Here is a 14,532-nt window from a genome sequence, read left to right as displayed (position 1 = left end):
CACTGTCATGACCAGGGCAGCTGGCTCACCGTGACACAGCCAGCCACCCAGGAGGTTCTATGGAAGGTTCCACAATAAGGGAGAGTTCTCCTGTGCAGTTCCCCCCTCTAGAATATTCTCCTTGAGATTAGGTAAAGACCCCTAAACTGGGGACCATAGTGGACCAAGTGTCACCATGGGATCCTCAGAGAAGAGGAGACTTGGAGCAGAGACTGGGAGACAGGAGCTGCTGGCTCCAGAGGAGGAAGGAAGGGACTCGTGCTAATATGGCCCCTGAGACTCTGGGACAACGGGACCAGTATGTGCTCCCAGGATCTACCAGAAAGAAGTACCTCTATTTCATTCAGCTCTCATGGACCTGAGAGATGAGAGACTCTGCGGAGGTTCATTGGGAACCCGGAGCCTGCTCCACACGTCTGCATAACCAGCTGCCACGTCTGAAGACCTGACAGACAGAAGTCTGTTTCCGACATCCCTGGAAGCCATGTCCTGCTGTGTGCCTTCAGCTTGTGCAATGACGTACCCTCGGATGGCAGAAGTGGCCAAGAGTGCTCCCCTCCCAGCCTCCCAATCCTCCCTCCAAACACCATGACCCTGTGACAGTTTCAACAGTGAAACTCGGGACGCTGGCAGGAACCCCATAAGAGGAAGACCAGCATGCCATGGGGCTGAACTTGAGGTCCGTGTGGGTATGTGGGAGGCAACAGGATGGGAAGGTCAGGGAGATGGGGCAAGGGCCTGAGGCCCAGCCTCAGAGTCCCTTGAGATGGGAAATAAAAGGGCAGCACATTGCAGGTAGAATGTGAAAATAGCGTTATTATTGTTGTGGCCTGAGGCGTCCCTGCCCGCCCATGCCCAGGCCACGAAGCTCAGCAAATCAGGCACACAGGTGAGGATGCACTTGGGTGTTTACTGGGGGTGGGCCGGAGGTCGGGCCTGGCTGTCACACTTTCTTGGTGATGAATTTGGGGGTGGCTAGCTCATAAATGCGAGGAGACGCCTGGGCCACCAGAGAGGCTGGAGAGATGTAGTACGGGTTGTAGCCCTCGTTGAGGTCCTTGCGGATCTTAGGCTGGGCCAGGGAGAGGATCCGTGAACTGGCCACTGCTCTCTTGGTGACTTCCAGGACCTCCCACTGAGGGCTGCGGTCAGGAACACACTTCTCTGACAGAGCCTTGGGAGCTGGAGGGCAGAAGAGAGGAACAAGGCCAGGCTCAGCCTTCTCAGGCAAAGCTCCAAGCTGGGTCTGCCCACCAGCAAATGAGTGACAGAATCGTGTGGGCCACGCTCAGTGTCACTTGGAGCACACGGCACACACGTGCACACACACAGCCATGACCAGAACCAAGCGAGGCTGGGAGACAATCGCGTGAGCGGCTGTGAGAGGACCAGACTCAAACCACACAATGGCACAGGAGTCCGTGACAGGGGAACCCAAAAGAGGAGGTGGATTCGGGGGTGCAAGAGACTGCTCAAGAGGACAAGGTTTTCTTTTGTGGTGAAAGAATGTTCTAGAGCTGGATAGGTGATAATTGGACAACTTGGTGAATATATCAAAAACCATCTTTTAAGAGGGTGAATTGAGAAGACGTTTTAGTTGGTCATGGTGCTCAGAAAGGAGACACAGGCACCAGGGAGAACATGGATCCTTCTCCACCTGGACCTGGTGGCAGTGGTGGAAAGAAGACGACCCTGGTCTGTGTGTTCTACGCCTTTGGCATCACTATGAGATGGGGTACAAGGCTACAATACTTCTCCCTGGCCAGTGGCCATGGGCCTCTTCCTGGCCAGCCCACCTCACAGTCCCATCCTCCCAGAACAGCAGCCACAGCCTCTATCAAGTCCCTGTCTGCCTGAGCCCTCCACCCACACACACACACCAGGGTCAACAGCCCTACTCCACAGAGGCCCTGGGGAGAGAACTGGAACCCTGTGATGGAGAATCACCATGGAAACACGCCTCTGGGCATGTCTACAAGAGCCTTTCTCACAGAGCCAGGAAAGAACACCCTGAATGTGGGGGCACCAACCCTGGGGCTGTGTCCTCAAACTGCGGGGTAAACAGCTAACACAAGCCCTGTCCTCAAAACCCAGAAGGACCTCAGGTTGGATCAAAGCTCTACAAGCAAAGGTCCTGGGGCAAAACTGAGCCAGCGTCTGGGAGCCGGCGGCCCCAAGGCAGGAGACTCTACACTCCCTGGACTCAGAGCACCTGAGCTTTCCAGCAATGGTAACGCCTGAGCTTATCTCTGCTTCAAAATAATTTTATTGTTTAATATCTATGAATGCTTTTGCCCATATGCACATCTGTGCATATCTGTGGGTGCCTGGTGCCCTCAGAGGTCAGAAGAAGATGCCGGGTCCCCTGGAGCTGGAGTTACTGCTGGTTTTGAGCTGCCACATGGGGGCTAGGGGGAATCGAATCCCAGTCCGCTGGAAGAACAGCCAATGCTCTCAGCCACTGGGCCATCTCTCTAACCCCAACATCTGGGCGTTAAAACTCTGAAGCACAGAGTGACAGCGGAGAAGAGCCCCGCCCCCTCCTGCTCTGGCAGGACTGATAGAAGCAGAACTGGGTGCACGCTCCCACACACCGCTCAGCACACCCCACTTGTCAGCAGCAGAGGGAGCGTCTGGAAAGCTCAGCGCCTGGAAGTGTTGGTCACAGTCTTTTGGACTGGGCACTCGTGTTGGGCAGCAAAACCCTAGCCCACAGCGTACACAGTAAGGCCTGGGTGAGAGGGAACACACACACAAAGACATGCATGCTCACACATGCTCACGCCACCTCTGCCTCACCCCTCACCATCTGCTGTTGAGAGAACAAACAGAAAACCCCACAGGCAACGTGTAAAAGGACAAGTGGATTGGAATGCATCACCTCAGGGGGCCACCATCCTCCATAAAGAGACCTCCAAACTGTAACCAGAACCTGGGACAGAGGCAGCTGAGGAGAAGCTGGGGAAGCCCCCAGCTGTGCAGGCACAGGCCCAGGGCAGCACAGACCAGCGGCTCTACGAGCTGGTGGACTCTCGGGGCCAGCACACAGTGACCAGAAAAATGGCGTACAGGTCACGCCATGTGCAGAAAGCACGTAAACTGTGCCAGGGTTCTGTGTCTGAGGTGGACAGGGTGCAGGAAAGACACAGGAAGGGGAGTCCCGAGGCCAACAGCACGCAAGGTATCCAGTGACGGTCACCAAAGCCCACTGACTGCTGTGCCCTGGAAGTCACGGGGCTCCAGCATGCCAACGGCTCAGCCCACTGGTCAGTATGAGAGTGGGGGATAGCCTGGAAGAGGTGTATGAACCAGCCCACACGGGGACTGCAGTGTGTGTGGCCTCTAAGCCGTGACGCTAAATGTTATTTTCACTTTCTTCTTTAGCCTCTTTCATTTTTCCTGTGAACAGTACGCATTACTTTTGCCACTGGTGAATGGCTATTCGACTTTCACACAGAAGGGAATTAAACAAATAATTGTTTCAAACCAGCCCTACCAGCTCAGCCTGGCTGCCAGGTGCCTGCCCTCAACCTCATGCCCTGCGCCCACTTTGCCTGCTGTACCCTCTGATAGTTCCAGGTTTCAGACAACCAGTCTACAGCTGCGGGGGATGCAGCCCAAGGAAGGCACAGCCCTGGCAAGTGCAGGCCTCCACCCGGCTCCTCAGCCACCCCACAGCAGGAGGGCAGCCACTCACTTGCCAGCTGGAGGAGACGGTTATAGTCAGACACATAAGGCTTGGGTTTCGGCATAGGGTCCCACTCTTCCATGAGGATGGCTGGGGGCCTAGGCTTTGCCAGGCTAAGGGTCCGTGGGGTGGGGACTGCCATCTGGGCTGCTCTGGACACCTGGGAAACCTGAAAACAGGACCAGGAGGAAGAGTGAAGCAGACACGATTCCTCAAGTCTGTGGAGCAAGAGTGCCCTTCTCCTGGGGAGAAGTGAGGTTCGCAATGTGGTCAACAAGGATTAATGACCTTAGTACACAAAGAACCCATCCAGGAACAAAATGACAGTGCTCTCAGTTGACTTGGAGAAGGAAATCATCAAGCGAAATACCAGAAATACTATAATAATAGCCCAGCATAGCAGAACATGTCTTTAGTCTGGCATTGGGGAGGCAGAGACAGACAGATCTCTGTGAGTCCGAGGCCAGGCTGGCCTACAGAATGAAACCCTGTCTCAAAATGAATAAAATAAACAAATAAATAATAAACAGAGAGAAAAGAGGCTATCGCTGGTGACAGTGTGGTCGCAGAGGCTACAGATACCAGAGCAGGAGAGCAAACTCTACACAGCTTCCTGTGACTCAGAGTGAACCTCGCAGCTCTGGCATCAATGCGTAACACACATGCAAAGCCAGCGGGTAGCAATGCTGAGTTCACCTGGAAGGGGGAGGCTACGCAGGGGCTGCTGAGGCAGAGGTGGGAGGACGTGGAGGGGCTGCTGAGGAAGGAAAGGGAAGCAAGCCAAAAGACATATTCTCCTACGGTACGTTCTTTTTTAAAAAATATTTTTATAATTTGTATGTGTATTTGAGTCTGTGCATCACATGTGTGCACTGCCTTCAGTAGCCAGAAGAGGGCGCCAAATCCTCTGGAACTGGAGTCAGCACAGGGGTGTGCTGTGGGTGGAGCCCAGGTCCTCCAGAAGAACAGCCAGGGCTAATAACAACTGAGCCCACTGTCCACGGCCTCAGCTTTAGATCCGTGGCTGTGGCTCAACATCCACCTTTGAAAAGCTGCTGCATTCCCCAGCCTGAGTCTTCCCCACTGACACTCTCAGGGGCCCAGAGAGAAGCCTGCGTGTATATGCTGATACACGGACTGGATATACTAGCACAGACATGATACTAGCGGGACTTGCTGAGCTCCACAAGAGCCGACGCATGCAGGAAGACACAGTGCTAGCCCTGGCGAGCTGGTTTCTGGACAACGGATGGATTGTGACCCGAGAGACCAGGCCAGGGAGCACAGGAACGAGACACACACAAGTTGGGCCTTGTGTAGGACCAGTGTGACTAGGCAAAGCCTGGGCTTGGCTGAGGCTAGACCTTCACCTGATTCAGAGGGAGCCACTGAGAAGGGTAGAAGGACTTGGCTGAGGCTAGACCCTCACCTGTTTCAGAGGGAGCCACTTGAGAAGGGTAGAAAGGCTTGGCTGAGGCTAGCCCCTCACCTGTTTCAGAGGGAGAGCTTGAGAAGGGTAGAAAGGCTTGGCTGAGGCTAGCCCCTCACCTGTTTCAGAGGGAGCCACTTGAGAAGGACAGAAGGGCTTGGCTGAGGCTAGACCCTCACCTGTTTCAGAGGGAGCGCTTGAGAAGGACAGAAAGTCCCCCGTGGTGCCTCAACTCCAGGCCAGGGAACCTGGACTCTTCAGAGGGTCCTGGCGACCACAGAGGCCTGAGGGGATTGCAACCCTGAGGCACTGGAAGTGACCTGAATGCAGGACCCAGCAGGAAGGAGGTTGGGTGTGTCACACCGAGTGTGAGGGCAGGGACAGGAGGCAGTGGGTCAGAAGAACCGTCTTCTCATTTGGATCCAAAGGAAAACCAAATTCAAAATTCACCTCTGAGATAAGCAGGGAATTTAATTTGCTTTTTCGTTGGGGGGGGGGTGTGTTGTTTTTGTTTTTGAGACGGGGTTTCTACATAGCCCTGACTGTCCTAGAATTCACTATGTAGTCCAGGCTAGATTTGAACTCACAGAAATCCACCTGCTTCTTCCTGCCTCCTCCTACCTCTGCAGGACTGGGATTAAAGGCTCGCACCACCACCATGCCTGACATGTTTTTGGTTTTGGAGACAGGGTCTCTCACTAAAGCTGGGGCTCAGTGACTCAGCTAGACTGTCTGGCCAGGGAACCCCACCTGGGCTTTAAAATTATTTAAAAAGAAGGTTCAAATGACCACACAGAGTGACTGGTCACATCCCTTTGGGTGGTGTCACTTCTCAGTGGAACCCCACCCTAGCCAGAGGCCAGATGCTGGCTTGACTGGGGGTGGTCCTTGGACTCCGGGGTGGGGGAGGGGGAACCCACCCACTCCGTAAGGCTGCATCCCTGTCCCCCTCACCTACACCCAAATGCAGCTGTCCCCGCTGTCCCCCCCACTCGGAGTGTGGCCAGCGCTACCTACCTCAGACATGTCGATGCTCCAGATGTTGTTGCGAACCTTAGGAATAGCCAGTTGCTTCACCCGGTTAGAAGGCTGGTACTCCAAAGTGGATCGAGGGATGGGCCAGATGGGCGTGGTCCTAAAAGGCACCCCGAGTTCCGCCGTCACCCCACACCTCTGGGCCCCCGTGAGGGACTAACAGTGTGTGTGGTCTTCCTAGAATTCTCAGAATGCTCCTGGATGTGGGAGCCAGGGGACACTGGGACATCCAACGAGAGTCAAAACAGGCCTCTCCCAGATGTCCCGCCCGGAGAGTAGAGTGGCCAGCTCCATCCCTATCAGGATCCTGATGGGGATGAAGACACAGACATAACATGTCCTGTGGCTACCCCGAAAGGCTGAGCTCAAAGGGTAAAACCGGGTCCCTGTTTTCCCTGTCCAGGAGTAAACACTGTTACAAGAACCTGCTGCGACCTGGGCTTCTGTGACTGCTAAGCCACCTCTCCCATTGGCTGCCAGAGGCTCACCCTGAAATCCACTCTAGTGCCAGGGCATTGCCCCCTCAGGTGACAACACGGCATAAACACAGGTATGGAAACCCAGGACTCCACAGTGGTGGCACGGGGCTTGCGTCAGCCATCAGTGGGGATTTATCGTCTCTGTGCTTTGTCTGAGTGGCTCTGAGGACAGGCTTCAGAAAGCATGGCTGTCCTCTAGGTCCCGCCTCTATAGCCTTCAGTCAAGAGCAGCAATGACACGAGGCCAGGTCCCCGTGACCCCTGAGGTCAGTCCACCGTCGGATGTTGGCTAGGAGCTCTTGAGATCAAGACCCAGAAGTGGAACATGCAAAACCCATCTGGGAGAGGAAGAGGAGGGCCTCCAAGCTGTGGCGTCTGCCTGCCCTCTCTCACCTGTTGTTGTTGTAATATTCCAGGTAGAACCTCTTGGGCCGCGACAGCTCCTCCACTCGGCGGGATACCTCTGAACAGAAATGGTCCAGTCACCATGGTTACACTGGGCCTCAGTGGGAAGCACCCTCTACCCCAGGGGTCCTATCAACCCTCCACCGGTCCAGGCCATAGACATGGGTGTCCGCAGACACCTTCTCATAGGGAGGACAGCATACATAATGGACATCAGGCACCAGGACTACAGCTCCTCCCTGTCCAGGGCTGAGCACAAGAGGCTCAGAAACTGGGTTTTTGTTGGAAGTTAGTGTTGGCCTAGGATTTCTAGTGCTTGTGGGTTGTGACTGAATCTGGAGCCCCAAGAGAGACCCTGCTTGCTACGCTCATCCACACAGGAGCTCTTGTTAAAAGTCTGTGCTTTCAAAGAAGATGGATCCCATTTCGGGGGGAAGGTGGGACTCTCTGTGAAACAAATACTAGCCCTGCCCAGGTTTGCCCAGGAAACTGCCCGGAGCCCCATGCCCTGTGATGTGTCTGCAGGATTCGAGCCACTCAGGGAGGTGGGGGAAGACTGGGAAGATGAATCAGGTGGTCCCAGGCCAGGCAGAGGACACCCAGGCTGCCCTGAAGAGACGGGACCTACCGGGGACTGTGATGCTCAAGGTGGTGTCCTCGATAAACCGCTCGGTCCAGTATACAGAAGGCCTGGAATACAGCCGAGCAGCTCAGGGCAGAGGCCTTGTGCCCTGCGCCCTGCTGGGGAAAGGAAGCCCGGGGTCCTGGAACAATGAACCGGAAGCTGGGGAACCAGGAAGGGCAGCCCAAGGAAACTGGAGGGAGGGCCCGGAGGAGACATAAGTCGGGCCGACCGAGGGCAGCGAGTACCAGGGAATACAGATTGTGTAGAGCGATGCCCAAGGTCCAACCAAGACGGGGCAGGTGGGAAGGCCGAGTGCCCTTTGGAGACCTAGGACCCCCAGCGACACAGACACTGCCAGCAGGCTCAGTCCACAGCAGGGGAGCGCAAGCAGGACAATCCTAGCACGCGGGAGCCCCCAGCCAAGAGCCCTTCACCCCCAGAACCTGATCCCTGGAGAAAAGGCAGCTCGGGTGTAACCCTGGAGCCTGGCATGTCCCTGACATGGACAGGTGACACAGGGAGGGGACACCCCAACTCACCAATACAGGCAGAACTGCAAGTTGTTCTTACGTGGGGAAATCCAGGCATAGCCCTTACAACAGCACCCCTTCCTGCGATGAGACAGGGTCCCAGGCCCTGCCTTTGCCTCTGGGTCCCCACTGGCTCCCAGATTCCTCAATCTCCTCTGCTACCACCCAAGGACCCCACCTTTGGTGTCCTGCCTGATGCCTCCCCAGTGGCCCATTTATTCTCTAGGTGCCCTGCCCATGGTGATGCGGGGAAGGGGAACCGGGTTGGAGACAAGGTTCAGAAGAGCATAGCAGGCCTGGAGCTCCCACTGCCTCAGCACCTCATGGGCCCCAACCCTCACCTGTCTCTCAGGCATTGCCAGTTGGTCTTGGGTTTTGCCAGCTCCAGCAGTCTCCGGCCCTTCTTTTTCCTCCTGCTCTTGGCTGTGGAGATGCTGGGAGTCCGCTCAGTGATGGACAGCTGGCTGCAACAGAGTTTGGTGTCAGGGGTCTACTGGTCCACCTTGACGTGTCGGAGAACAGTCCCCCACAATCAGGGATCTTTGGTTGGCTCTGGTCTCTTTGTCACCCAGGCTCCACAACGTCTGGAAACTGAGCCCTGAGCCCATGGAATTGGAAGAAAGCAGCTCCCACCTCCTGGGGCCGGTGAGAGAATGAAGAATACAATGCTCACTTATTGTGGAATATTACTTTAAGTATGTAAAGGTGTTAACATTTGTTTGTATTGCGTTTGTTTAACCATGGAAAGATGTGTTGCTTTGCCTGCCCAAGGCCCCTGGTTGGTCTAATACAAAGTTGAACAGGAAACAGCAAGGCAGGAGAGGGATAGGCGGGGCTGGCAGGAAAGGGATAGAGGAGAGAAGAGGGAAAGACAGGGAGACGCCTGGGGCCTGCCAGGCAGGCAGCTGCCATCTCAGGAAAGCAGGACACACAGAAAGAGGCGACAGATGAAGAGAAACAGGTTAATTCTGAGTTATAAGAGCTAGTGGGGTAAGCCTAAATTAAGGCTGAGCATTCGTAACGAATATGAAGTCTCTGTGTCATGATGTGGGAGCTGTCACGCTCCCTTCTCTCAGCAGCGATCACTGGACCCCAACAGCATCCCCGGCCTCAAGGGGAGCTGGGGACTCTGAGGGGAAGGACAATGAGATGGCCAGGGTGGACTGGTGTGTCAGCGCGAGCCTCCTGCTCCCCAACACCTACCTCATTTCAACTACTTCCACCTCCAGCTCTCGACCACCATCTGGATTGGGAGCCTCAGCTAGCTCTTCCCCGGCCACCTCTTCCTGGGGAATGTCTTCCTCCGGGTCTTCTGAGGCTAGCCCTGAGGTGGCCTGGGAGCCCTGGAGCCAGTGGCTGTCAAATGACGTGCTCTGGGGGCCCACACTGCCATTCCCCAGACCGCCATTGTTCTGCCCATGCTCTGACCCCCCTGAAGTCTTGGCCTCCGGGACAGGGTTGCTGAGCAAACTGGCTCTGCGTTCACCGAGTTCCCCCATGTGCTTGGTCCTCCTAACCCTTTAACCCCACTCCTTCAACACCCAAATGGATATGTGGTTGCCACAGTAACAGAATGCCCACCCATTGATTCTGAGGCCCCATTCCATCCAGCCTGGGAGTTAAGCCTGAGGTGCGTGGTTCAGGGTCCAACTATACATGTCTTTCTTTTGGAGTGGGGGACAAGGGGTGACAGGGTCTCGCTATATAGCTCAGGCTGGCCTCGAACCCAAGCTCCTCCTGCCTCAGCCTCCAGAGTGCTAAGATGATCCATCTGCACTGGACTCCAGAGTCAAGCCAAGACTCGGATCTCACCAGAGGCTGCACCTCTCCCATCGATGGGCTTGTGGGTTCCACGGAGATTTCTAGGGACAGGTTCTTTCTTTCTTTCTTTATTTATTTTTCCCTCAAAGAGAGCGCATCTCTTCTTCCTGGTTAGAATTGGGTCTGTTTTTAATGTCTGATGCTCAAGCAGCCACTCTGTGACCACGGAGCCAGCTAATCGGATAGCAAGTGACCAAGATGAGGCTTCCGTTTCTGGGGCTTCCAAACTGTACGCCCTCAGAGATGGTGCTAGAGCTCTACGTCCTCCTGGTAGCCGACTCTCAGGTCCTCACAGCTGTGTCCTCCTGGTAGCCGACTCTTAGGTCCTCACAGCTGTGTCCTCCTGGTAGCCGACTCTTAGGTCCTCACAGCTCAAAGCACCATGACATGAGAAGACTCCGCCACCAAGCTATGTAAGAAGCACCTTCCAAATACGCCAGCTTACATCCTCATAATAAAAATATGGCTATGACACAGGGTATGGCCAGCACATCCCCCATCTCCAGCCTGGAAATGGAAGGAGCTAAGGGCACTGAGGACCTTGGCCCTCATCCCATGGCTCGAGAGCCTCCACCTGGGGTGGGACTGAGAGGAGGTCAAGGGGCGTGTGGGAGAGGCCGCACTAAGGGAGCTGTGGTAGTTTGTATGTAATTGACCCCAATAAGCTCACAAGGAGTGGCCTTGTTGAAGGCAGTGTGCCGCTATGGGGACAGACTTTGCTCGCTCCCTGACACAGCTTTCTGATCCAGATGTAGTCAGCGTATGTCTGCCTGCACACCACTATGCTCCCTGCCATGACAACAATGGACTGAACCCCAGAAACTGCAAACGAGTCATTCTGATTAAACGTTTTCTTTTATAAGAGTTGTTGCAGTCATGAGGGTCCGGGACCTCTGAGGGAGTAGGCCCGAGCCAAGTCCTCTGCCCGTCTGGGTACCTCTGAGTCTGGGAACTCTGAGGGAGTAAGCCTGAGCCAGGACCTCTGTGGGTCTGGGCTTCGATCTGAGACATCAGAGGGAGTAGGCAGGAATGAGAGACCTCTGCAGGTCCAGGCGTGAGTCTGGGACCTCTGAGTGAGTAGGCCTGAGCCAAGTCCTCTGCCCTTCTGGGTACATCTGAGTCTGGGAACTCTGAGGAAGGAGTTCAGAGCTAGAGACCTTTACAGGACCAACCCCAAGCCAGGGACCTCTGCAGGAATGGATCCAGACCATGGACATTTATAGAAACAGGTCCGAGCCAAAACCTAGGCTAGAGCAGGCCTGAGACAGGAAACTCCACAGGAGCCGAGCAAAGCCCGGGAGCGTTGAGCGACCTCCAGGAACATGGAGTGACCAACGGGGAAACTAGAACCATGGCACCTGGAAGATTAATCACCAGGATCACAGACAGCCCCAACCACACCAATTAGAGGATAAATGAGCAGACAAGAACACATGATGGAGGAGGGTCATCTTTCTATCTGTTGTTTCATTGGTTAAATAAAGAAACTGCCTTGGCCCTTTAATAGGACATAAAATTAGGTAGGTGGAGTAAACAGAACAGAATGCTGGGAGAAAGAAGCTGAGTCAAGGAGTCATCATGATTCTCCTACTGGACACAGACGCAGGTTAAGATCTTCCCTGGTAAGACACCTCATGGTGTTACAGGGATATTAGAAATGGGTTAGATCGATATGTAAGAGCCAGCCAATAAGAGGCTGGAACTAATGGGCCAGGCAGTGTTTAAAAGAATACAGTTTCCGTGTAATTATTTCAGGGCATAAGCTAGCCATGTGGGCGGCCGGGTGCCAGGGACGCAGCCCCGCCGCTCCTATTTCAACAGAGTGGTGCCCAGAGGTGATGGCCTAAATCCACTTAAAAACCTGAGAAGGCTTAAAAATAAGGGAGAGAGAGTTTAACACAGAATTTTGCTGTTTGTTGGTGGTGTGGTGTAGAGAGATTTCCTGATTCAGCAACAGCAGCAGAAAAAAAAACGCTGTGTCATTTTAAAGCGCGGCTTCCTGGGGCTGTGCCACCAGTGCAAACTCTGGCTTTAAAGCATTTCAAGGGCTTTTATGGGACTGGATGTTTCTGTTCCCGCTTGGATTGGAAGGAGAGTGCTCGGAGACCATGCCGATGGCTCAGCGCTCCCCGCCTGCACCTGGGCAGACGGCTGAATCAGGCTTAGGCAGGCAGAAGAGCATGGTGGATTCCTGCCGCCATATAGAGAGATGTTTTCAGACTGTGCAGTGCTCTGCGTGTCAGATTTGGATGTAACTTCGATGAAAAGAGTTTCTGTGCCACATGCTCAGTCTCAGAGTTAAAGTGCTGAGTGCGGCTCCTACCTGGCAGCCCCAGAGCTAGTAGAAAATGGTACATCCTCCATTTTGATATTGGAGAGAGGTGGAGCTACCATTCAGAGCAGCCCTCCTCTCTGCAGCTCAGAGACACAACTGATTCAGTCACAAGTGGCTCCACCATGTTGGACTGGGTGGGACGAGCAGGTAGTACCTGTTTTTGACCTAGGAATTGTCACAGCTTAGATTCTTAAGCGCTTAGTGATTTAAAGGCGCAAAACAAAGTGCTCCTGGATAGTAAAAAGAAAATTTACAGATTCACAATAAAACAGATTCAGACACTGTTGGATGAATGTACGTAGGCTTGGGAGAGAGAAGAAAAAGAATATAAAGAATAAAGTTAATGTCTTTAAAAAAAGGGTAAAGTCTTTAAAGAGACAGAGTACAGATAGTTAAGAGATTAAAAGAAATAAAGAAAAATAAGCCACGTAAAAATGGAAAATTCACAGACAGTCTGGATTATGTACATTGTGTTTTCTTTAAAATTTTTGACTGTGAAGGAGCTAAGTACAGAGAGACATTTCATTACATGGGCTGCCAAGCTAAACCAGAATGGATATAAGGGTATTATGATTTCAAAATTTGGGTCTAAGGATATGATGCTTTGGAGAGGGTCTTCTTTTGTTTTCACAGAGGACCAGACCCTGTGGATTGATTCTATCCCGATATGGTATGATAGACCACGACCTCCCGAAAAGTTGCTGTGAACACTCTCAAAAAAATTATTTCGCTCAACTGCCAACTGAGATAAACCTGGCACACAGGTTACACCCTAAATGATCTGATTAACAGTGCCCCCATTCACCAGGAAGCAGTTTGGAGAGAAAAAACTGCGCCCATGTTCCCAAAATATTGTTTATAAATGTTCTTTTACATTTAAAGGGGGATATGATATAGATATGAATAATTTGCATTGGTATGGATTTTAAGGTCAATTTTGTTATATGTATATGTATTTCTTGATCTTGATTAAGGTATTGTGATTGTGTAGTTCATTTAAAAATGTACTGTATAATTAAGAAATATAGGTTGTTAATGGATAATCATCGATAATAGTAAAGCTTGTAGTCATGTTAGTTAGATTTTCTAGATATATAGAGATATATTTCAGATACGCATTCTTCATATCTCTCAAAGGCTGCAGAATATGGCATTTAAAATATTTTAATAACTTAGGACTTTTTCATGACAATGAGACACTCTGCTCCTGGCAGCACCAATCTACTTCGAGAGGAAGATGGGCATCGAAGAGTATCCTTATGGAGTTTGATAGCCATTTGGGCAAGAAACTGCTCTTGCCTGGACTGTTGCATAAAATGGACACAGAGAACCCACAGAGAGAGGACTGCTGAACTTGCCTAAAGGTGAGATGGTCTTTTGGGGTTCATGACTCATGAAAGAGTCTGCAAGACATTCTGCAGGACACAGCAGATAGTGACTGAACTGTCTTTGAAATTTCCTGCTTCATGGAAATGTCTGCTGGATACTATGGGCCTGAAGGCTGAAGATGGATGCCCCAATGGTACAGAGGAACTTTGGGTGACTGTACAGGCAGCAAGATGTCTCTGTCATTTCTAGAGCTTTGGATTTCTTGTTTGCTTAGGTAATATTATATCCTTCTGGAGTCTTTGATGGAGTTGAAGAATGGTTAGTTATAGTTATAGTTTTCCTTAGTTATGATAAAGGATAAAATAGATATAAATACTGTAACTGTAATTCTTGCTTGATAACTGTTTTGTTATATGTAATCTTACTATACTAAAGTTAAAGCCTTCCTCTTTGTTTAAACAGAAAAAAGGGAAATGATGGATGAGGGTCATCTTTCTATCTGTTGTTTCATTGGTTAAATAAAGAAACTGCCTTGGCCCTTTAATAGGACATAAAATTAGGTAGGTGGAGTAAACAGAACAGAATGCTGGGAGAAAGAAACTGAGTCAAGGAGTCGCCATGATACTCCTACCGGACACAGACGCAGGTTAAGATCTTCCCTGGTAAGACACCTCGTGGTGCTACAGGGATATTAGAAATGGGTTAGATCGATATGTAAGAGCTAGCCAATAAGAAGCTGGAACTAATGGGCCAGGCAGTGTTTAAAAGAATACAGTTTCCGTGTAATTATTTCAGGGCATAAGCTAGCCATGTGGGTGGCCGGGTGCCGGGGACGCAGCCCCGACGCTCCCTATTA

At 52.2% G+C, this 14,532-nt stretch overlaps 1 protein-coding gene across 3 annotated transcripts; it reads right to left on the bottom strand.

Moving 5' to 3' along the window:
* Positions 1-817: 817 nt before the first annotated feature.
* On the bottom strand, positions 818-9,690 carry Spmap2 (sperm microtubule associated protein 2). 3 transcript variants are annotated; one of them, XM_075977779.1, is made up of 8 exons: positions 9,395-9,690; positions 8,533-8,655; positions 8,201-8,272; positions 7,665-7,726; positions 7,025-7,094; positions 6,135-6,252; positions 3,698-3,857; positions 818-1,182 (listed from the first exon to the last, which is right to left on the bottom strand). In XM_075977779.1, exons 1-8 carry the CDS (start codon positions 9,688-9,690, stop codon positions 944-946), a joined length of 1,140 nt encoding a protein of 379 aa, XP_075833894.1. In that variant the 3' UTR covers positions 818-943. The 3 variants fall into 3 exon arrangements, with proteins under 3 accessions (XP_075833894.1, XP_075833896.1, XP_075833897.1); XM_075977782.1 differs by lacking the exon at positions 818-1,182 and adding an exon at positions 2,495-2,502; XM_075977781.1 differs by lacking the exon at positions 8,201-8,272.
* Between the last annotated feature and the right edge of the window lie 4,842 nt (positions 9,691-14,532).

Source organism: Microtus pennsylvanicus, chromosome 6 (assembly GCF_037038515.1).
Source record: "Microtus pennsylvanicus isolate mMicPen1 chromosome 6, mMicPen1.hap1, whole genome shotgun sequence".
Classification (NCBI taxonomy): domain Eukaryota; kingdom Metazoa; phylum Chordata; class Mammalia; order Rodentia; family Cricetidae; genus Microtus; species Microtus pennsylvanicus.
This window is presented reverse-complemented; position numbering and strand designations above follow the sequence as displayed.